Source organism: Dermochelys coriacea, chromosome 6, assembly GCF_009764565.3.
Source record: "Dermochelys coriacea isolate rDerCor1 chromosome 6, rDerCor1.pri.v4, whole genome shotgun sequence".
NCBI lineage: Eukaryota > Metazoa > Chordata > Testudines > Dermochelyidae > Dermochelys > Dermochelys coriacea.
Genome location: NC_050073.1, coordinates 118,167,850 through 118,192,923, shown reverse-complemented (window position 1 = coordinate 118,192,923; position 25,074 = coordinate 118,167,850). Strand labels below are relative to the sequence as shown.

The following is a 25,074-nucleotide window of genomic DNA, read 5'->3' as shown; positions in this document are numbered from 1 at the left end:
TTTGGCCTGATGAGGTATTTTGTTTCTCTTCTGTCTGAGGGGAATGAAGCTATCACCTAAGGAGAGTCCTCATACATTTAGGCCAAAATCATTTTCGGTTCTTCCCTAGCTAACCTATATTTGGCTAGAGAATCTCTAGATTCAGGGAAAGTTCTTTGGCTATCTTTGGTAGTTATCTGCTCCTTAAAACTATTGTTCCTGCACACCCCACAAACTTTAGTGTATTTATCCTCACAACTCTGCTGTGAGGTAGGGCAGTGTTTTATCCCCAAAAAACGAGGAATGGAGACACAGAGACAAAGTGATGTTCCCAAGGACGGCACAAAGTCTGCAGCAGAGCAGGGATTTGAACCTAAGTACTTAACAAGCACCCTACCTAATGGGCCACCTTCCTTTTTGTAGGTCAGTCTACTATTTGTGCATATTGAGCAGGGCTGAATCAAACACTCTACCCCAAAAGGCCTAAGGTGTTATTTCATGGGTGTCAGAGAAGGGGTTAGTGAGTAAACGGAACAGGGAGCAGTTTCTGTAGCTGCAGTGACCAGAAAATTTGGGCATTCAGTGGATTAGCTGCCACATTTTATTTCAGTTGTTTTGAACTTGTATTGCCAGCATAGTTTTCTATATTACCAAATTACACAATCAATGACAAAAAATAATTTACTGTAAGGATTGTCACACAGACATAAATTCTAGCCAATACATACATATATAAATAAATCTGTTCTCTAACATTGTGTTAGTATGATAATATATTGCTGATATTACTGAATCATAATACCATGAAATAATATTATTGTAGCATTGTCAAACCCAAGCATTCAAAAATCATGCCAGATCCTAAAAATCATGAGATTGGCTTACCAATCATGAGATCTTAAAAATAATATATCTTTTTTACAATTTGCTTTCTGAGTTTTGAGCACGGAGGGTTCACATTTTCATGCTTTTCTCTACAACTGTGAGGGACGGAAACTTAGTTTTTACTTTTTTTAAAAATGAAAGTTTAAAGTTTCATATAATCACAGGATTCCAGGGTTGAAAAACATCAAACAGTCCAAGACTTGTGGTAAAATTGTAAGAACTGGCAACACTATTTCTATTTTCATCCTATAAGGTTGAAATGGGAGTTGCATTTGCATATATACAATGCTTTGTGTTTATATAGCACCTTTCACCTGAGCTTTCAAAACATGCTGCTTACGTTAATTAAGCTCAACAACTCTTCCTGAATGCTAAATAGGAAAGTGAAACATTCCCAAGATCCCAGAGTGAGGGCCAGGAATAACAGCGTTCAGGAGTCCTGACTTCCAGTCTCATGCTCTGACCACTAGCACACTGACTCCCCCACCCCGTTTATTACTATCAAATCAAATCAAAGCTCTTCAACCCGGATCATCCCTCTCTGTCCTCTCTCTACCCCACTGTAGGGGCGGGGACAAAGGAGGTTAACAGGACCCTGTACTCCAGTCTCCAAACACAATCTCTCACCCCATGAATCACCATCACCCCCCTCTCTCCTGCTTGGGTCTTAGTCCTCAAAACAGCCATCCTCCATCACTTTCCCCCAGGGACCTCTCCATCCTTCATCCCCAGCACCCCCCCTCGTCATCCCCTCCTGCAAGGGCCCTCTCTCTCTTTCACCCCCAGCACCCTTCCCCAAAGCCATCTCTTGCTCTCTCTGTCCGCCTTTCCCCCATCCCTACACATAGCCCCTGGTAAGGTGACTACTGCGTGCCTGAAAACAGCTCAGGCCAGAGCCGTACAGTTTCTAGCGCCGGGAAGGAAGAAGGGGACGAGCAGAATGACCTTAGCTCCCGCTGAAAGTGTCAAGCCCCGAGAAAGGGATTAAACCTGAGAACAGGCATGATCGGGGGCAGCCTTGATCTGCGCCAGCCTGTGTAGAAGGCCCCCGCTGCCCGCGGGGCCTGCGCCGGTCAGTGAGGAAGGCCCCTTTGTTGGGGTGGCGGCCGGGCGCTGCTCTCTGCGGCCGGTGGCGATGCCGCTGTACGAGGGCCTGGGGAGCGGCGGGGAGAAGACGGCGGTGGTGATAGACCTGGGAGAATCTTTCACCAAGTGAGTGGCCCGGCTGGCTGCGGCGGTCCCGGGTCTCGCTGCGGGCTGACTCCCCCTCCCCCCCACACACACACGATGCCCATGTAAGGGGTGCAGGTGGGGGCCGCCCCTGTCTCCCCGGCATCTAGTGAAGGCAGCGCGGGCGGGGATGTGTCCACCATTTCCTGCCCTCTGAGCGCTGTGTCCCCACCACGCGTCAGGCCGGGCCCAGCCCTGACCGGCGCCCGACTGGTCTGTCACCATCGCAAAGGAGGCGCAACAGCCCTGCCCTGCGGCCTGGCACTCGCGTACCGTGGCGATGAACGTCTTGACCCTGCCTTAAGGCTGGATGTCTCGGAGAGAGAGAGATGCAGTAGCACACGCTCAAGTGATGGGCTTGATGCCGAAATCGACGGGAGAGGTTCTTTGGCCTGTGCTATGTAGAAGATCGGTCTAGATGATCTTAATGGTCCTTTCTGGGCTTAAAATAGCTGACTCTGTGAATGGGGCCTGAAAGAGCTTTCCGTAAATTTGAAAGTTTGTCTCTTTCACCAACACAGGTTGGCCCAATAAAAGATATTACCGCATCCGCCTTGTTTCTCTAAATACCTGTACAAATAATGACGTCATTACTCCTAATCCAGATGCCGAACGATCTTTTAGTGTTAATTGCAGTTCCACATCCTGATTTTTCTTCCACCCCCACCCTCTATCTCTTCTGATTCCAGGGGATGTTTAATTTATTAAACAGATCTTGTCAGATTTAAAAATAATTTATATAAGAAAAAATTCCACCCCTTGATTGTTAATAACACTTTAAATTATTAAAATTTAAACAAAATATTACACATGCTTTGCCATTGTTTACTTGTTCTATTAGGCGTACCTTGGATAGTGATAATAAACTACTCAGGTTTCAGAGTAGCAGCCGTGTTAGTCTGTATTCGCAAAAAGAAAAGGAGGACTTTTGGCACCTTAGAGACTAACAAATTTATTAGAGCATAAGCTTTCGTGAGCTACAGCTCACTTCATCTGGCTCTCCTGCACTAGCACTATGATACCGTGATGTTTGGGTTGCATATATTATAGGTGAAAGTTTGGATTTGAACAATAAATATCTTTAAACATTGCTGTTAATAATGGTGTAAAACTTTTCTAACTGTTTAGAGTTCAGTTTTGGACATAAGCTACCCAGCATTGTCTCTTTAATTAGTCATGTGTATGTGAACAGTAGGATTGTTTTGAGCATGATTTGAGAGATTAAAGGAGGCAATACACAGTGCTGGCCTGAACTTGCCAACCCTTATTTGAGAATATAAGGTCAGCCATACTGGGACAGACCAATGGTCCATCTATCTCAGTATCCTGTCTCCGACAGTGGCCAATGCCAGATGCTTCTGGCAGTCAGAGGTTTAGGTACACCCGGAGCACAAGTTTGCATTCCTGACCATCTTGGCTAATAGCCATTGATAGACCTGTCCTCCATGAATTTATCTAGTTCGTTTCTGAACCTAGTTAAACTTTTGGCTTTACAAGTTTCCATGGCAACAAGTTCCACAGGTTGACTGTGTATTGTATGAAGAAATATTTTGTTGTTTGTTTGAAACCTGCTGCCTGTTCATTTCATCAGGTAACCTCTAGTTCTTGTGTTATGTGAGAAGTCAGTGGGGCTACTTGCATGAGTAAAGTTATGCACATGCATAAGTGTTTGCAGGACCGGGGCCTTAGTTTCTATTTACTTATAGTACCCAAGTGCCATGGCAATTGCCCCTTAAAGTGTTGAATACAACCTAATAGCTCTGGTTGTGGGGTTGGACTTCGATATTGAATCTGTGTTTGTAAAATAAAACATTGTATGTTAACTTGGAATTATAGTTTAATCCAGGGATAGGCAACCTATGGCATGCGTGCCAAAGGCGGCACGCAAGCTGATTTTCAGTGGCACTCACACTGCCTGGGTCCTGGCCACCAGTCCGGGGGATCTGCATTTTAATTTAATTTTAAATTAAGCTTCTTAAACATTTTAAAAACCTTATTTATTTTACATACAACAATGATTTAGTTATATATTATAGACTTATAGAAAGAGATCTTCTAAAAACATTAAAATGTATTACTGGCAAATAATACATGGTTTGAGAGTTGAATGCGCACGCAGCCTCAGCGAAAATTAAATTAGAGTGAATAAATGAAGACTCGGCACACCACTTCTGAAAGGTTGCCGACCCCTGGTTTAATCCATGTTTTTAAGAGCTCAGGCCTATGAGGTGCTCAAGCCTGAGTCTGAGTCTGAGTCTGACATGACTTATGAGGAGAGGCTACATGACTTATGAGGAGAGGCTGAGGGAGCTGGGATTGTTTAGTCTGCAGAAGAGAAGAATGAGGGGGGATTTGATAGCTGCTTTCAACTACCTGAAAGGGGGTTTCAAAGAGGATGGCTCTAGACTGTTCTCAATGGTAGCAGATGACAGAACGAGGAGTAATGGTCTCAAGTTGCAATGGGGGAGGTTTAGATTGGATATTAGGAAAAACTTTTTCACTAAGAGGGTGGTGAAACACTGGAATGCGTTACCTAGGGAGGTGGTAGAATCTCCTTCCTTAGAGGTTTTTAAGGTCAGGCTTGACAAAGCCCTGGCTGGGATGATTTAACTGGGACTTGGTCCTGCTTTGAGCAGGGGGTTGGACTAGATGACCTTCTGGGGTCCCTTCCAACCCTGATATTCTATGATTCTATGAATTCCCAAGGTGAGGCCACTCAGCACTTCACAGAACATGCTTGGGAGTGAGGCTTGAATAATTATGGCACAAAGATGTTTCTTTTAGAAGCTCCAGAGTCTGTAAACTGAGCATCTGAACCCTGAGTCAGTGGGGCTGTGTGTGCATTCAGCTGTCAAACCATGTAAAATAGCTTGCAGGATTATGGCTAAACTGAGAACAGAGTCACTTGAAGATACCGTTGTAAAATATTTTGACACAAACACCTTAGAATTTATTATGTAAAGCATGCTTTCTTTCATCAAATACCTATTATATGTGAGTTTATGCTTTAGTAAAACTAAGCTGATTAGTTTTAGTAGACGAGACCAGTTCAGGCAGTTGGACTAATCCATGAAGTCTGTTCTTGAGGTTCTGAACTAAATTTGGCTGCGTCTTTCAGGATTCAATATATAAAAATTACCAGTCCTACTATCTAGCTCTTATATAGCAGATCTCAAAGCACTTTACAACGGAGGCTAATATCATTATCCCCATACCCTATCCTGCTCCTACTGAAGTCAATGGTGAAATTTCCGGTGACTTCAAAGGGAGAAAAGTTGTGCCTGTAGTCATTAGCTTGGATAGTAAAGTGTATTCAGTTGTTTCAACAGTCCCTGCTATTCTAAATAGTGAACAGTTTCAATTGAAAGTGGTCATTACTCAATTAATTTAGTTTTCAAATGTGATGTCTGATTCATTTTGAAATTAATATATTGAGAAACTTTCTTCATATCTTTAGAGATTTTTATTTGAAGCCTTCTATATACTAGGTTTTATTTTTCCTTTTTGATCAAACCTAACTAACATGATTTGAAACACCCCTTAGCACCTATTGTAGACAAATTGTGTTAACTAACTTGATTAAAAATACACACGCATCTTTTTTCTCTAGTCTAAATAAAGCCTAAATGTAAGCTTTACCTTTCACTTCATAACTAAGAAAAATCAAAATGTGAAAGTTGAATGATTCTTAGACCAGTTTACAAAAGAAAATGTCTGATACCTGCAATGTGAAACTATTTATACCCCCTTCTGTCTCCCACCCAAAAGTGTCCTTTTTTATATTATCAGTGCCAAATTCCAGATCCTTTCTTTTTTATGCTAGTGTCTTCTGCTTGCACAGTATTCAGTTTAAAATAAGAAGATAACTATGGGCTTGATCTTGCGAACTGTTAAGCAAGTGACTATATTATTAACATGAGTAGTTCCATTGGTTTCAGTGGACCTACTTGGAGGAGTAATTTTTATTCCTGCAATGTTTGCGACATTGAACCCTATAACTGCAACAGAGTCATTTGTTTACATTTATGTCACATTTGTGGCTGTACTACATTAGGCCCAATTTTTCACCTGCCTCTATGTTGCCAGATGCTTGGATGGACTATCACTGGGGCTCCGTGCCGGAGCATGAGCTCCCATGTGGAGGCAGTTGTAGGATTGTGACCTTAATCACACCGATCTTTTGATCAGATGGTGCTGATTTCCACATGACAGTATATGATTATTAAAAATTAAGGCCCTAGTTCTGCAATCAGATCCTTGCAGGTGCAAGAGTCTGTGGTGTGGATTTGATTGCAGTATTGGGGTTTAAATATATAATCAAAATAACACTATAGTAAGGATTTGTTAAATCCTCTACATATGTATAAATACTGATATTCTCAGTCTGGCCATTTTTCTCTAGAATAGTCCCCATTCAAGAAACTGATAGAAGGAAATTGTTAATGCATTCATGGTATCAGAATATCAAGATAAAATATATTTATTGACCTCTTTACTTTAAAAACATTAAATTCTGAAATCATGGATAGGCTTTCTACCAAATTGTGCTTGAACTTCTAATATTTATTTCAAAAGAGACAAAAGAAATGTAAAGAATTGGGAACTTCTAAAACCTCATCCTTAGGGTATCTATTTTTTCTGTTTAATCTTTAGAATTTGCTGTCCTTTTGTATATGACCTGTTTATGAAAAGTTAACTTGACTAGCTATTCTAAATCTTGGCTTGGAATCCTGCTAATTTGAACTCGCTACATTGGCTGAGTCTACTCTATGAGCGCTCTACCAATATAAGAATACCAGTATACTATACTGGCAAAGCGCTCCTAGTGTGTACACAGCTATACTGGTGATGCTGTGCTTTGTACCAGTATATTAAAACCAACCCCTACAAGCTATACCAGTAAAAGTGTAGCATCTACACTATGTCCTTTGCAAGCACAGCTATGTTACTCGGGGATCACACCCCTTGACCCCACTAGCTAACCTAGCTATGCTGGCAGAAGTCTGCAGTGTAGACATGGCCCTAGTAAATCATACATAAAACGCCTCTATGGACTTTAAAAAAAATTGTACAGATTACATTGTTTTGATTATCAAATACACTTTTACTATTTGAAATACCAGATCATTAATTTCTTGGCAGTTTTTAAATGTGAAATACATATATGTAATTAGTTAACTTTAAATATTTTTCTTTAGATGTGGTTTTGCAGGAGAAACAGGACCAAGATGCATTATTCCTAGTGAAATAAAGAAACCTGACATTCCTAAGGTAACACATTAAAATTGATGACAAGTTTTAAAGAAAAAAAATTTGAAAATTGATTCAAGTAAAATAATTTGTAGGATAATTTTGTTATGTACGTTAATAAATCAAACAATGGAAAATGATGCTTCTTAAAATCAATATCTTTTGAATTGTTTACTAGCTATAGATATTTTAATATAAATTTTTATTTTTGCAGCCTATCAAAGTCGTTCAGTATAATATTAATACAGAAGAGTTGTATTCATATCTGAAGGAATTTATTCACATGCTGTATTTCAGGTAAGAGGCACTGGGATATTTTTATCTGATTAGCTGCTTTTGTTTGAGCATGTTGCAAAAGATGTCTGTTTTTATAGGGGTTCTGGAGAAGGCTGATGTTATGTTTCCTGAATGATAAAAGGATGGGAAGGAGACGGCTGGCTGGCTGAGCTCTTGCTGAAACACTTATTTAATGCTGCTAAAATTTGAATTGTGTTGTGAATGTGTGATAAGCACCTAGAGCCTTGGATATGTATCTTATTGTTTAAAAACATCTAAATAAATAAAGCAACCATTTAATTGTGACATAATCACAAATTGCTTGAGCCTGAAAATTATTGTTCTTCTGTTGAGTTGCACTGATTTCAGTGGGGTGCTCATAGGACTTCAAAGCCCATTGAGGTAAATGGAAAAACCAGACCTGATGTGAACAAGGGCTTGGAAGTCTGGATCCAAATGTTCAAAATCTGAGATTTATAATTTGCCTGATGGGATCACTGAAATCTGTAGATTTATTTATTTATTTATTTATTTTACTTGAATAGAACATTCCTTCCCCTTGGTATAAATGTCCTCATGAACTTAGATTTGGTACTCTCATGTCCCACTCACATCCACATACAGAATGACTTGACACCTGTTATGGGCAGACATTACTTTTGTTACTGGACTTCACTGCCTCACTCCCTCAAGCATTATTGGTTTTCTTTCTGTCCTCTACCAGTGCTGTTCTGTTTCTGATCCAAAGTCTTTGGCATGCTTGTTAGGGGGCTTATTCCTTCACCCACTTACTTCCCTGGTCCTTCTCACATGAAGAGAGAGCAACAATACCCGAAGTCCAAAGGTGCAAACAATTCGATGTTTATTGGGGTGAACTTCCAGCAAGCATGATTCCAGTTTCCTTCCTTAGTGTCCCCCTTCCCAGCTCTGACACCACAGAGGCTTACCTGTGTCCCTTTCCCCATTTCCCCCTTTAGCAAAACATGATTCCAATTTCCCCACCCCCATTCCCTGCTCCCATTTCCCCCACACAGACCCACCCACCCACTTCCTGATTGACTGCAGACTATATATTAAAACTTATATATTCTGCTTAGCTATACCTTAACCAATCATTTTCCTGAAATCTAACTAACCGATCCTAACATATTGTAACATGCTTATGTAACCAATTATATCCCACCACCTTAATTAGTTTACACCCAGCAAAATTAATTGTACAGCAGCCAGGAACAATCACAGAACCAGACAGAGATTATACAGACAAACAATAGCAAAGTGGGAACTATAATGACGAACGGGGGAAGTCCCGGATGACTGGAAAAAGGCTAATGTAGTGCCCATCTTTAAAAAAGGGAAGAAGGAGGATCCTGGGAACTACAGGCCGGTCAGCCTCACCTCAGTCCCTGGAAAAATCATGGAGCAGGTCCTCAAAGAATCAATCCTGAAGCACTTAGAGGAGAGGAAAGTGATCAGGAACAGTCAGCATGGATTCACCAAGGGAAGGTCATGCCTGACTAATCTAATCGCCTTTTATGATGAGATTACTGGTTCTGTGGATGAAGGGAAAGCAGTGGATGTATTGTTTCTTGACTTTAGCAAAGCTTTTGACACGGTCTCCCACAGCATTCTTGTCAGCAAGTTAAGGAAGTATGGGCTGGATGAATGCACTATAAGGTGGGTAGAAAGCTGGCTAGATTGTCGGGCTCAACGGGTAGTGATCAATGGCTCCATGTCTAGTTGGCAGCCGGTGTCAAGTGGAGTGCCCCAGGGGTCGGTCCTGGGGCCCGTTTTGTTCAATATCTTCATAAATGATCTGGAGGATGGTGTGGATTGCACTCTCAGCAAATTTGCGGATGATACTAAACTGGGAGGAGTGGTAGATACGCTGGAGGGGAGGGATAGGATACAGAAGGACCTAGACAAATTGGAGGATTGGGCCAAAAGAAATCTAATGAGGTTCAATAAGGATAAATGCAGGGTCCTGCACTTAGGATGGAAGAATCCAATGCACCGCTACAGACTAGGGACCGAATGGCTCGGCAGCAGTTCTGCGAAAAAGGACCTAGGGGTGACAGTGGACGAGAAGCTGGATATGAGTCAGCAGTGTGCCCTTGTTGCCAAGAAGGCCAATGGCATTTTGGGTTGTATAAGTAGGGGCATAGCGAGCAGATCGAGGGACGTGATCGTTCCCCTCTATTCGACACTGGTGAGGCCTCATCTGGAGTACTGTGTCCAGTTTTGGGCCCCACACTACAGGAAGGATGTGGATAAATTGGAAAGAGTACAACGAAGGGCAACGAAAATGATTAGGGGTCTAGAGCACATGACTTATGAGGAGAGGCTGAGGGAGCTGGGATTGTTTAGTCTGCAGAAGAGAAGAATGAGGGGGGATTTGATAGCTGCTTTCAACCACCTGAAAGGGGGTTTCAAAGAGGATGGCTCTAGACTGTTCTCAATGGTAGCAGATGACAGAACGAGGAGTAATGGTCTCAAGTTGCAATGGGGGAGGTTTAGATTGGATATTAGGAAAAACTTTTTCACTAAGAGGGTGGTGAAACACTGGAATGCGTTACCTAGGGAGGTGGTAGAATCTCCTTCCTTAGAGGTTTTTAAGGTCAGGCTTGACAAAGCCCTAGCTGGGATGATTTAACTGGGACTTGGTCCTGCTTTGAGCAGGGGGTTGGACTAGATGACCTTCTGGGGTCCCTTCCAACCCTGATATTCTATGATTCTATGACAAAACAATACAGAAGTGAGGATTTCACATCCCAGCTATTGATAAGTGAGTTCTTGCCAGACAGGATGCTATCAAACTAAGTTTTCTTTTACATTTTCTAGGCATTTCTCTTTCTCTGGAGGTGATAGGCACAATCAGGACAGGATTGTATCCTAACAGCCCAATAGCACCTGATTTCAGTGTGACTAGTTTGGAATGTGAGGAGGTGACCGGTCGCTTCCCAGCTTATGGCTGCCTCTGCTGCTTAGCCAAAGATCTTAGCCTAAGCACAGGGCCTCGGACTATCACAGTAAGAGAAGGACCTTACACCGGCAGACAGTGATTTTGATTCTTTCTTTTATACTTCTAGAACTAGCTAAGTGATAAGAATACACCGAAATTCTTAGAGTATAGGCCTTTGCAGACAGGCCTGAATATCTATATCCTAACAATGCTGGGGACACGTTCTTCTGCAACTAGAAGATGGTTTTATTATCGTTTTGAGAAAATGCAAATTGTTCCCCTTTTTCTTCTAACTTTTTGAGGGATGATGGGCTAGAGGTTGAAGCACAGGACTGTGGGTCAGGAGATCTGGGTCATATTCTTAGGTCTTCTACAAATGCACCATGGCATTGGACAAGTCACTGAGGGATGGCCTGCACACAGACCAATACACTTAGAAGTACATAATCCGTTTGTAGACAAGACTGTAACCTTGGCCTGCACCGCCGTTTCCTAATCTGTAAATCTGGAATAATCTCTACCTCCCAGAGTGTTGTTAAGCTTCCTTGTAAGATGCATTGAGATGTGTGGTGGCAGGTGCTATCTGAGTGCACGTTATTATTTATTATGATTTTGACTGAATTAACTTTCAAAAGAAGTAGTTAAAAAACTTGAAGGAACATATCAGGTCCCATAAGAGACGCTTAAATTTAACATACTAGTCTCAATTTATGCTTCTTTACAAATATATGTGCTGTTTTCCAGACATCTGCTGGTGAATCCCAGAGATCGCCGCGTTGTAATAGTGGAATCTGTGCTATGCCCCTCACACTTCAGAGAGACACTCACTAGAGTTCTTTTCAAGTATTTTGAGGTATGTGTATTACATAGCTATTGGCATTCATTGTCTTAATTGATTACATAATAATGGGCATATTGTGTCAGACAGTGGTTCATCTAGCCCAGTATCCTGTCTTCTGATAGTGGCCAGTGCCAGCTGTTTTAGAAGGAATGAAGAGAACAGGGGAATTTATCAAGTGATCCATCCCCAGTCGTCCAGTCCCAGCTTCTGTCAGTCAGAGGTTTAGGAACACTCATATCATGGGGTTGCGTCCCTGACCTTCTTGGCTAATATCCATTGATGACCTATCATCCATTAACTTATCTTATTCTTGTTTGAACCCAGTTGTACTTTCGGTCTTCACAACATCCCTTGGCAATCATTTCCACAGGTTGACTGTGTGTTGTGTGAAGAAATACATACTTATGCTTGTTTTAAATGTGCTGCCTATTAATTTCATTGGGTGACCCCTCGTACTTGTATTATGTGAAAGGGTAAATAACTCTTATTCACTTTCTCCACACCATTCATGATTTTATAGATTTCTATCATATCCCCCTTTAGTTGTCTATTTTCCAAACTGAACATTCCCAGTCTTTTTTAATCTTTCCTCGTATGAGAGCTGTTCCATGCCCCTAATCATTTTTGTTGCCTTTCTCTGTACGTTTTCCAGTTCTAACCTATCTTTTTTAAGAAGGGGCAACCAGAACTGCACACACTGTTCAAGGTTTTGGCATACCATGGATTTATGTAATGGCATTATTATATTTTCTGTCTTATTATCTATCCCTTTCCTAATGGTTCCCAACATTTTGTTATCTGCTCACTGTGCAGCAGCAATAAAAAAAGCTGTTTTCAGAGAACTATCCACAATGACTCCAAGATCTCTCTTTTGAGTGGCAATTGCTAATTTAGACCCCATTGTTTTGTATGTATAGTTAGGGTTATGTTTTCCATTGTGAATGACTTTGTATTTATCAACATTCAATTTAATTGGCCATTTTGTTGTCCAGTCACCTCATTTAGTGAAATTCCCTTTGTAACTCCTCACAGTCAGCTTTGGACTTAGCTGTCTTGAATAATTTTATATCCCCTGCAAACTTTGCCACATCATTGTTTACCACATTTTCCAGATCCTTTATGAATATATTGAACAATGCTGGCCCCAGTACGGATCCTTGGAGGACCCCACTATTTACTGCTCTCAACTGTAAAAACATTTATTCCTACGCTTTGTTTCCTGTCTTGTAACCAGTTACTGATCCATGAGAGGACCTTCCCTCTTATCCCATAACTGCTTACTTTGCTTAAGCGCCTTTGGTGTGGGACCTTGACAATGACTTTCTGAAAGTCCAAATACGCTATATCCACTGGATCACCCTTATTCATATGTTTGTTGACTACCCTCAAAGAATTCTAATAGATTGGTGAAACATGATTTCCCTGTTCATGTTGATTCTTCCCCAACATATCTTGTTCATCTGTGTGTCTGACAATTCTGTTCTTTACTATATTTTCAGCCAATTTGTCTGGTACTGAAGTTAGGCTTGCGAGCCTGTAATTGCCAGGATCACCTCTGGAGCCTCTTATAAAAATCGGTGTTACATTAGCTATCCAACATTCATCTGGTACAGAGGTTGATTTAAGCAGTAGGTTACATACCACAGTTAGTAGTTCTGCAATATCATATATGAGTGCCTTTAGAATTCTTGGGTGAATACCATCTGTCATGTAGGATATGTAGAATAATTAAATAGGATGTTAGCAATAGTGCTAGTGGCCAGTGCTTTACTTGGCACTTGTGGTAATGGACAAAGGAGTGGGGATAAAAGGAAAAGAATGAAAGTGAAAAGAGGAAGACAGAGAGATTGAGACCAGTGGGATTTTTTCCTGACTCATTTAAATAGCAGTTATTTAAATAGCATATATTAGCAACAATTACCTATAGGTTTTTTTTTTTTCACTTGTGCTTGGCAAAAAATAGCTCACATAATCTCATTTTTGACAGGACCAATAATCCCCACTGAGTGCTGCCAGAAACCTGAGTCTATATTTAAACAGTTCTTAGTGCTCTCTCTCAACACAAGTTTTGATAAAGTCTTACGGTAAAAGCCAATATCTTTGTCTAGCACGTGACCTAAACTCTGGCTGTACTCACTTAAATAAGAACTTCTCTGATATTTATGTCCTTCATATAACCAATCTTTTTGTTAGATCAGAATCTAATTTTTATCCTAGTGTCAATGGAAAACGTCTTGCAAGATGAGGCCATAAACTTCCAGTTCAAATAGGTCAGGTGGCTATGATTTTTTGGTAAAGACTATGCAAATAAGTAGTTTGCCTCCTCAGACTAATTTTATAACTAATTTTAAACCGTCAGAGATTACATTTCTGTATAAATCCTTCCTGGTATACTTAATCTTTTTTTTCGCCTTAAATTTGATGAGCAGTGTGAGTGGATTTTCTAATCCGTTTACAGAAAGTTAAAAAATAGGAGAGAGAAATGCCTTTCATTTTTGATTACTTTGCAATGTGAGGATGACAGATAATGAACTTAGCACAGAGCTGCTTTAAACATTATCCAAAATGATTGGTGACAGGGAGAGGTTCGTACTTTGGTTTTGAGGCCTGGTTCTATGATAACAAACCTGCTGGTAGCCACGTAAAGTGAGCCTCGTGTGTAGGGCCACCATTAGTGGTGTTCCAAATACATGTGACACTTGATACAAGGTCAGCATTTCTAAATAGTTATCTTGTGTTCTAATTACGCTGTACTGTTGCCAGTAAATAAAAGCTTTATGGAATTACTTTTCTCTTTCCCCAGAGTTCGGGGGAGGGTATTTGCTGAAGGGGTTGTCACCACCCTGAGAGCGAGATATCTAGGGCAAGACTGGGGCTCTCATCTAGCTATATGGTCTGAGCTGCTTCTTCCACATTTCCTTTTAGAGTTCCCTCTTTCTTACCTGTATTGCAATGTGATCTTTGTGGCCAAAAGAGCTGTTGATTTGCTCTGAGAACAACACTTCCTAGTACTGGCTTTTAATCAGTGTTTGTACAGCGGAGAGCATGATCCCACTGGCCACGCATCAAAACTTGTATGAGTTTTTGTCTCCTTTGTTCACCTCTTCGTGTCTTCGCAGCATGTTATGAAGAGCTATGTTTGGCCTTCTGTAGTCAATTGTGACTTGACCTAAGCTATGTTCCATACACAGTACTTGTTTTTCTTACAATCCTCTTACTATTCAGTGTTGTTAAGCATATATGTGGACATCGTGTAGCGATGTTGGGAATGAATTTGAGTATGCTTCTGTATTTAGTTGGTCATCATCATATTAGATTAAATCCTGAATTAAGACTAGGCCGTTCAGTACTTGATTGTTCAGACTTTGGTTTTTATATTTAATTGGGGGGCAGTGAAAATTATAAAACTTCAAGTTTTCTTGCACTGAATTTATTTATCATTTTGGTTTCATTATAGGTTCCTTCCGTGTTGTTTGCCCCAAGTCACTTGATGTCTCTTCTGACGCTTGGGATTAATTCTGCTATGGTTTTAGACTGTGGATACGCAGAAAGTCTTGTGCTGCCTGTATCCTTGAATAATAATCCAGAAATCAAATCTTCAGCAGGAAAACTATAACCAGAAGTAGCTAATTTTATTATAGACTTGAAATATGATAGACAAAAATAGGGAGACCAGCAATTTAGCTTTGATCATAGTATTCTGGCTTGCTGTTTTAGAGCGGAGAATATCACAATATCCTGATTTACTACATGAGAATCCCTAGACCTATGCTCTTTGCAAAGGATGGGATAGGAACAGACATAATCTGTGTTCTGTTGCTTGACAGTTCTGTGTTTCTCCCTCACATACTACACATTAATGAGAGTTCTGGACAGAATTGACTATTGGAAATATTTATAACTGATGCAGGGAAAGGAGGAAGAAAAATGCCTTCAATCCCTGTGTCTTCAGATGGAAAACACGTTATACTATAGTGAGATTTCCTAAGCTGCTTGTAGGTATATGAGGGAATCCCAGTTTTGAGTTGCTGGGGTGCCCTTCCCCTCGGAGGAAAAGCAATTCACAAGTAAGTTTACAGTTATACATCCAAGATGATTCTGTCACTTGATTATGCCATTTGATTGTGAAAATTAATCTTTAGTCAATTACTTTATTATAATATAATTAAATTGTATTATAACCTCTGTTGTGTTACCATCCCATTCTAAAGTTGCAAACATGTAGTGGCCATGGAAATATGATGGGAACTGTGGAAATAACAGTTTAGAAATTGGATTTATTTCGGTCTTTCTTTAAAAGAAAGTGTTACTGAAGGAAGTAAATAACATAGCGCTGGCATGGTGCAAATATATAGGCTCGGTAGCGGGTGGTAACTATACTTTACTACATATATATAATTTATATTTACAACATTTTAGGGAGCTGGAGAATCAGTTGTTGGAGCAATGCACTGTTGACACAGGAGTAGCTAAAGGACAAAGACTCTCATCAGTGATGGGTAAGGTGTATTTCTGATGTAACCTAAATGTGTTCCTTTTTAGGTAATCATACTGGGGAAGGTGGGTTAATTCCGCTTCCTTCTCTGCTTCCATTCAAGCTGCTAACATCAAAAAGAATAAATTAATGTTTGTCCACCAGGTTTAACATGTTGCTGCTTCCATGTCTCCTCTCCCAGGATAAAATTAATTAGTATGTTACTTTCATGACAAACCACTGTTAACTGGTTTGAAATAAAGTCGGTGCTATATTCTTTGTCTGTTACATTTTGAATGTGAGAAGAGCATGTTACATTGGTTCCAAATGTAAGACAGGTTCTCTTTTTCATGTAGATTTCTTCCCCGAAAGTAAAGTTGCTTATTTCTAGCAAATCTTTTAAAGTTATTGTTGTGCAGTTTCTGTACTAAATTCACACTTCTTCAATTATTAGTTGGATTTTGCAAGTTCTGTTTTTACTTAATGAAGATCTGTACTAAACTATTAACTATTTTTAGGCTCAGTTCCAGAAGACATTGTAGAGGATATAAAAGGTAAAACTCTTACTTCAAGAAACCCTATTTTGTGCTTTCCCCCAGAGATCAACTTAACAATGTCACTACATTTACAGTATCCTGCCACTGTAAATTTATGGGATTCTGTTGTTTTAAATTACTTTTGTCATATTTCTTATATCGGCAGGAGAACTTGAAGTACTGTACATATTGTAGGTGTTCTGCGGGTCATATTGCATCCATCTTCTGAGGTTAGACGTGAGGTATTGGTCCAGATATAGCTGAGTGTTTATGTTTTTGCATATAAACGCAATGTAAGGATATTGGGTAGTTTTATGTATCCATCCATCCATCAGCAGTTTAAGTTAATTTGGTATTGCATTTTTAAATACTTGTGTTCTGTTTTTTTCTGATGACTGTTTATAGAAACACTCAGTATGTACCCTACATTTGATTAATAGCAGACTTAACTTCCACAAACTGGCAACATCAACTTTCTGTTGCTTCTGGTCAAAAAGACCACTACTCCAGAGAAATTCTGACTTAAAAGATCGTTAGTTCTTGCTTAAAATGATTTAGCTAGGCGTGCTCTGTGTTTGCCACATAATATGATAGCTTCACCAAAACTGAAAATAGCATGTAAAAGGCGTGTTGGAATATTGGATCAGATATGAAATATTAATCGACTTAATAAATTTACACTTCAAAAAATTGGGCATACGTCTGTACAAAACTATACTAACTTCTCTATAGCACGTTAGATGCAGTTCATCCCAAAGCACTTTGAAACTCATTTAATAGAAAATAAAAATTGTTGATGAACTTAAGAAATGTTTCCTATGGCTTATTAACCAGTCTTAACAGAAATAGTATCTACCTGTTGGGCCAAACTAGGGGGAAAGACCACATGTCAAGCACCTCGATATCTTAAGATGCTCCATACCTTTTAAACACTGCTAATATTTTATCACATGTAATTAATTCATGGAAATGGCTTTTTAAAATTCTGGACACAAATGCAGCTTTCTGATTGGTTGTCTTTTTTTGACACCATTTTTTTTAACCAGATATAAGATGTTACTTGCTGGAATGGTTATTTCTGTTATAATAAAGATACAAATGGAATTTGGCTCTTCCGCTCCTTCTGGAGTTTTGGAGGGCAGGAGATATGCGCCACTAACACCACCATATAATAGCAGACCATTTAGAAAACAGCAACATCCGATTTGAGATGGTGGCGTGTAAGACTGGAATTGTTGATTCAAATGCAGTACACTATCCTTTCCACCTTCTGGCAACAAAAAGGCAGAGTTGATAACACTCCATGGACTTTAAATCTAGCTATTTAGTTCCTCAAAAAGAGAATCCTCTCTAGTGCAGCATAGTTGTGGTATGAATGCTACTTCCTTTAGAATTCTGCATCCCAACCAGAGCCTAAGTTCTGATAAGTAGTGTCAGAGTATTTCACAGGAAGTAGCAATATCTTGCATACATAAAAATGTAGAATTTGATCCCAAGTACATTAAGTAAAGGGATAGAAGTCACAAGCTGTGTTGAAGCTACTCCAAGGTAATGGGAAGTTAAGGCATCTAAAAGAAAGTCTTTATTTTTTCTTTTATAAAGTCCGTACTTGTTTTGTGAGTGATCTCCAGCGTGGGCTGAAAATCCAGGCAGCAAAGTTTAACATGGATGGCAGTGCTGAGGTAGGTGGAGAGTAAATGTTTCTCCTCCTCTTCAAAGTGGAAGGAGATCTCTTTTTTGCCTTTCAGATGATATGTGTGTTTTGTTTTAGCGTCCTTCACCACCTCCAGATGTAGAGTACCCTCTAGATGGAGAGAAGATTCTGCATGTAGTTGGATCAATCAGGTCAGAAATACTATATCTAAAATGCATTATTACTTTATTGTTGTGTTAGAGTAGTGCCCAGATGCCTGAATATTGAAATAAACCATTAGAAATGATGCCTTAGTTGTGTGCTGGTAAGACTTATTTGTGTGTTTAGGGGCATTAATGAACCATTGCACTTTGATCTTGTGATTTGAGGTCCCTAAAACTTCACAATATAATAACAGCCTGTGGTACCACCTTGAGGCCCCAGTCATGCACGAAGACCCCATTGTGCTAGGTGCTGTACTAACATGTAACAAAAACTGTCCCTGTTTCACTAAGACTCTAAACTTTTTGAAAGATGAAAGACAATAGGTGGAAACAGACACTTGGGGGAACACAAGGAAACAATGAGACCATACTGGTAGGCTGTTGTTTGTTGCTAATGCTCCTTGCTTTGTTTTGTTTTGTCAACAGAGACTCAGTTGTTGAAATAGTGTTTGAGCAGGATAATGAAGAGAAATCAGTTGCCACTTTAATACTGGATGCACTTATTCAGGTATCTCTACCAGTACAAATAGTTGCATCCATTGCTGTGACCTTGCATAGAGCCTGGTTTTACAAACTGTCATTCACTTGGGCAGTCTCACTGATTATAAGTATGGACCACGTGTATGGGTAAGAGTTCTCTGAATCAGGCTCATGAATGGCTTAGAGAAGATGAGAAACTACAGCATATTGTATACTCTTAGAAATTTGAATGCTATAATTCAAGAGGTATCAGCATTTTTATTACTCCCCCCACTCTTTTAAGGTCTTTTATTTGGACTTGGAAATTCTCTTGAGGCATGATAGCTTATCATAAGAAGAAATGTCTTTGTCTGGTTAGGAAAAAAAAATATGGAATATGGGTTTGACCAATACAAATGTAAACTACATCTCATTTTAGGTATATTTTAAAGATGCATTTCTGCAGTTACAAATATATTGTTTGAACCAAAGTTTGCAAATGAGTAATTCTTTGCTAGGGCAATAAACTTGGATGTTTTAAGACAATTATTTCAAGTTAGGGCTCAGCTTGTTATAAAAATTGATCCCATTAAATAATTCCCAATGTTTTTGGTTCCTTGCTCCTTGGCCTAGAGGTATTGGGACAGTTCAAATTACATTACTAACATTAATTTGTTAGGTTTCAGAGTAGCAGCCGTGTTAGTCTGTATTCGCAAAAAGAAAAGGAGTACTTGTGGCACCTTAGAGACGAACAAATTTATTAGAGCATAAGCTTTTGTGAGCTACAGCTCACTTCATCGGATGCATTTGGTGGAAAAAACAGAGGGGAGATTGATATACACACACACACACACAGAACATGAAACAATGGGTTTATCATACACGCTGTAAGGAGAGTGATCACTTAAGATAAGCCATCACCAGCAGCAGGGGGGGGAAGGAGGAAAACCTTTCATGGTGACAAGCAAGGTAGGCTATTTCCAGCAGTTAACAAGAATATCTGAGGAACAGTGGGGGGTGGGGTGGGGGGGAGAAGTAACATGGGGAAATAGTTTTACTTTGTGTAATGACTCATCCATTCCCAGTCTCTATTCAAGCCTAAGTTAATTGTATCCAGTTTGCAAATTAATTCCAATTCAGCAGTCTCTCGTTGGAGTCTGTTTTTGAAGCTTTTTTGTTGAAGGATAGCCACTCTTAGGTCTGTAATCGAGTGACCAGAGAGATTGAAGTGTTCTCCAGCTGGTTTTTTGAATGTTATAATTCTTGACGTCTGATTTGTGTCCATTTATTCTTTTACGTAGAGATTGTCCAGTTTGACCAATGTACATGGCAGAGGGGCATTGCTGGCACATGATGGCATATATCACATTGGTAGATGCGCAGGTGAACGAGCCTCTGATAGTGTGGCTGATATGATTAGGCCCTATGATGGTATCCCCTGAATAGATATGTGGACAGAGTTGGCAACGGGCTTTGTTGCAAGGATAGGTTCCTGGGTTAGTGGTTCTGTTGTGTGGTGTGTGGTTGCTGGTGAGTAGTATTTGCTTCAGATTGGGGGGCTGTCTATAAGCAAGGACTGGCCTGTCTCCCAAGATCTGAGAGAGCGATGGCTCGTCCTTCAGGATAGGTTGTAGATCCTTGATGATGCGTTGGAGAGGTTTTAGTTGGGGGCTGAAGGTGATGGCTAGTGGCGTTCTGTTGTTTTCTTTGTTGGGCCTGTCCTGTAGTAGGTGACTTCTGAGTACTCTTCTGGCTCTGTCAATCTGTTTCTTCACTTCACTTCAGCAGGTGGGTATTGTAGTTGTAGGAATGCATGATAGAGATCTTGTAGGTGTTTGTCTCTGTCTGAGGGGTTGGAGCAAATGCGGTTATATCGTAGAGCTTGGCTGTAGACAATGGATCGTGTGGTATGATCTGGATGAAAGCTAGAGGCATGTAGGTAGGAATAGCGGTCAGTAGGTTTCCGATATAGGGTGGTGTTTATGTGACCATCGCTTATTAGCACCGTAGTGTCCAGGAAGTGGATCTCTTGTGTGGACTGGTCCAGGCTGAGGTTGATGGTGGGATGGAAATTGTTGAAATCATGGTGGTATTCCTCAAGGGCTTCTTTTCCATGGGTCCAGATGATGAAGATGTCATCAATGTAGCGCAAGTAGAGTAGGGGCATTAGGGGACGAGAGCTGAGGAAGCGTTGTTCTAAGTCAGCCATAAAAATGTTGGCATCCTGTGGGGCCATGCGGGTACCCATCGCAGTGCCGCTGATTTGAAGGTATACATTGTCCCCAAATGTGAAATAGTTATGAGTGAGGACAAAGTCACAAAGTTCAGCCACCAGGTTAGCCGTGACATTATCGGGAATACTGTTCCTGACGGCTTGTAGTCCATCTTTGTGTGGAATGTTGGTGTAGAGGGCTTCTACATCCATTAATTTGTTAGTCTCTAAGGTGCCACAAGTACTCCTATACTTTTTGCGGATGAAGACTAACACGACTGCTACTCTGAAACCTGTCAAATTACATTGTTCTCTAGTGACTCCCTCTGACCAAAGCAAGCAATGGCTCTGGAGGGATAAGTCAGTCAGGCTTCTGCTACAGGAGAGGGTCACTGCAGCATGGGACACCTTGAGAGGGGTATCAGGCCTCTATAAAAACACAAATGAATTGCTGCACATAGTGTATATTATTTTGTGCTTATGTTAACAGAAATACCCATCTATGTCACTTGGTAAAGAGAGAGGAGTGAAATTTCTGACATGTTTTGAATGCTGTGTATATAACTTCATTTAAACATTTTCAATTTTCTTTTGTATCAGTGCCCAATAGACACCAGGAAGCAGCTGGCTGAGAATTTAGTAGTTATTGGTGGCACTGCTATGTTGCCAGGATTCCTACACAGATTAATGGCTGAAATTAGGTACCTGGTTGATAAACCAAAATACAAAGAAGCACTTGCCACTAAGACCTTCAGAATTCACACTCCACCTGCCAAACCCAACTGTGTGGCTTGGCTGGGAGGTAAGAATGAAACGGGTTAGTCAGAAGTATGAAGGGAAAAGCAAGGCTTTACAAGGGGATTTGGAAGGAGCAAATGACAATAGTTCTTTGAAACGTTGCTAAGTGTAAACTGCATCTGAGCTCTTTGTAGTTATTGTGCCTCGTGTCAAAGTCCTGTAGAGCAAAGCTTCCTCCTGGAGTTTTGGAGGGCGGGAGATTTGCCCCACTAATGACACCACATAGCAGATCATTGAAAAGCAGCAACATCAAATTTGAAGCGGTGGTGTGTAAGGCAGGAATTGTTGATTCAGGTGTGCAGTACACTATTCATGCCGTGTGGTGGCACCAACAAAGTAACCATCCAAAGCACAAACTTGCTGGACAAGGGTGTCATTTGCTATGGGGCCAGATTTTTCATAGCTCCTCTCCAACTGGCACTGCAGTGTCTCCCCTGGGCATGCAGGGACCGCTGCGAGTTCCAATTGCTGCATTGGTAGTGCTAGCCCCAGCCAGCCAGGGAGCAGTCGCAGCCTGGGTCAGAGCTGAACGCAGAGTGAGTTGGGCCCTGATTTCCCCCCCCCCCCCCAAAAAAAAAAAGGTGGGAGGCAGTTATTGACTTAAAAGCTGCCAATCATGGGCTAGGCTAAGGCTGCTAACTCACTGCGCAACTCCCAGATACCTGCTATATACACAGAATATTCAGGCCCCATGTTGGGTTTTGGATGCGGTATTGTAAATCAGGGAAAGAGAAGGGCCAAGAGAGGCATTTCATGGCGATTCCATGTGGCTAAAGATTTCTTCTGACAAGAATTCTTGAATTTATAGTATGTACGTTTCAGCTAATAAACTAAGCCTCTGTACGTAACTAGAGTAGAATTTTAGAGAAACAAAATTTAATAAATGTAAGCCTGGTTGAAAGTGAGTGCCACAAAACTGCAAATGTTTGATATTGTGAATGTCATCAGCCTTTCTGCAGCTCCTCCTCAGAAAGAGAAGTCAGTTAACCAGCATAGGCTTACTTTTCTCCACGAGTAGTACAAACTTATTCTCATGCACGTTGTGCCAAGCTAGGAGTTTCCCATAGTGCTTAGTTTCTGGGGGAATTTTATTTACCCATGGGATTGATGGTACCTGTTTGAAGCACTTGGAGTTTTATAGCTTCAGGGAAAGGCCTCTGGCAGGAAACTACTGGCAATAAAGCCCATATGGGTCTTTTATTCAGTCACTTATGAAGGGTGTGGAATGAAGCAATAAAATACATAAAAGAGGGAAAGGTATTAGACCCAGTATATTCAGTCTTTTGTCTCTTCTTTGGTGGGTTGAAAAGGAGTTAGGGGAGATTCCCGTAACTGAGAAGGGGAAAGAGAAATTCAGTGTGATGAGAACTAATGTGAAATTTTGTTTTACAATGCAGGAGCCATTTTTGGAGCTCTTCAGGACATACTTGGAAGCCGTTCAGTGTCCAAGGAATATTACAGTCAGACAGGCCGTATACCTGACTGGTGCTGTCTCAATAACCCTCCTTTGGAAATGATGTTTGATGTTGGCAAAGCCCCACCACCATTAATGAAGAGGGCTTTTTCCACTGAGAAATAAGCATCTGAATTCAACACAGCTGCACAAGGGTTCCTTTCATGTATTTCAAGCAGACCTGTACAAGTTGCTTCTTCTGCAGTAAGGGAATCAGGTGTAACACTGTTTAAAATTAATTATATAGGTGTGGCTTGGGAGCATCTTGTTAGCTGGAACTATATTGAAGTTGGATACAATTCTACATTTAGATTTAAAAAAACCCAAAACACTGGTTTTGACAACGGTGATGTACTTGTGGGTTTTTGTTTTTTTTTTTCTTTTCTCTCTATGGAAATATTGTAACTGGCACAAGTTGTTAACTACTAAGTTGTTTGCTCGCTCGTGCTCTCTCTCTCTCTCTCTCTCTCTATATATATATATATATATATGTACAGTAGATACAAAATTAAGAGGCATGGATTTAGATGTTTTTGTTTTGTTTTAAATATCTTAGAAGAATGAGGGAGATTCCTTGTTACCTGAAACCATCTGTAGAAGTTTCTCTGCCAAACTCTGCATAAAATGTTGCACATGTTAACATAACCTGTTGGTTCATACATTAAAATGTCTCCTGGAAACTGTTTCGTTGTTTGTTGTTTGTGGAAGTTGTTCTAGGGATAGTAATTCTCTTAGACAGAGATTCCTATTTTCAGAAGCGGAACAGGGACTTGCTCCATGATGAAGTTTTCAAAGTGTCAACTTAACCTTCGTGGTAACGACCTTTATTCCAAAAAATCTGTCTGACCACTTAGGAATTATACATTAAAAACTTAATGTTAATTACATGCACATTTTAATTATTTTAATTTTATTTTGAGCGGAGAGACAAGTTAGCAGCAAGGCAGGTGTTAAAATATGTAATCCTACAGCAATAAATATGAAATAAAAATACAAAACTGAACTCTAAGGCAAATGTACAATAACTGATATATAGACCAAAAGTAATAAAAGACTTTAAATTCCTAACACAGAATCAAATGAAAATGTTCTCTGTGGTGCCTGTGATCAGGCTTTGTTGTTGCTGTTCGTTGTATAATTACTGTTTGATGTAAATACATTTTTTCAGGTATATTCACATTAACATTGTTAACAATTCCGGACTCTAGAGTTCCATCCTCCACTTTAATTATTCTAAAGGTCTGTTGAGTCAAAAATTCACCCTTTAAAAAAACACAACAGCCTATATTTGGATGCACACAATGTGCTATTATGACACTAATTATTAGGCTTCTATAAATCCTGTAACTCTGCATACTGCAAGGTTCTCTTACTTGGAAAAGTATCTCTAAAGTTTGTGGCACGCACACACACACACACACACCCTCCCCCCCCCGTTATTTTTGTCAATTCTCATTATTTCTGCTACAATTTTATTTATAATGCCTTAAATAATATTTTGTGAACACATGGTATAGTGCCTTCCATCTGAGAATTATGAACACTTCAGTGACAAAGGTTGACTTGTTTTTAGGTGAGGAATGTCAAGATTAAGGATCAGTTTGTCATTAATTTACACCAATATGCCTGACTCGTAACTATCTCTAGATAACTAGTAATTTTCACTTGCACTGTACTAAATACTGAGACAGATGGATTCTTGTGCCTTTAAATCCTATCCTTAGGTTTAAATGTTTAGATCAATCTTTCTTTCATTACCACTAATAGGATTTGCATGACTAATTCCCCCCTTCCCAGCCTGTTGGTCACTTTCTGGTGGTTACTGAAATGTAGTTTAGAAATAAAATGTGTTCTTGTATAGA

At 40.1% G+C, this 25,074-nt stretch overlaps 1 protein-coding gene across 1 annotated transcript; it reads left to right on the top strand.

Moving 5' to 3' along the window:
* The first annotated feature begins 1,945 nt into the window (after window positions 1–1,945).
* On the top strand, window positions 1,946–23,652 carry ACTR10 (actin related protein 10). The gene is made up of 13 exons (XM_038406935.2): window positions 1,946–2,076; window positions 7,293–7,365; window positions 7,559–7,641; window positions 11,327–11,435; window positions 14,881–14,988; window positions 15,423–15,490; window positions 15,843–15,922; window positions 16,416–16,451; window positions 18,036–18,115; window positions 18,205–18,278; window positions 18,717–18,798; window positions 21,562–21,763; window positions 23,157–23,652. The coding sequence occupies exons 1-13, from the start codon at window positions 2,000–2,002 to the stop codon at window positions 23,336–23,338; spliced, it is 1,254 nt and encodes a 417-aa protein (XP_038262863.1). The 5' UTR covers window positions 1,946–1,999; the 3' UTR covers window positions 23,339–23,652.
* The last annotated feature ends 1,422 nt before the right edge of the window (window positions 23,653–25,074 follow it).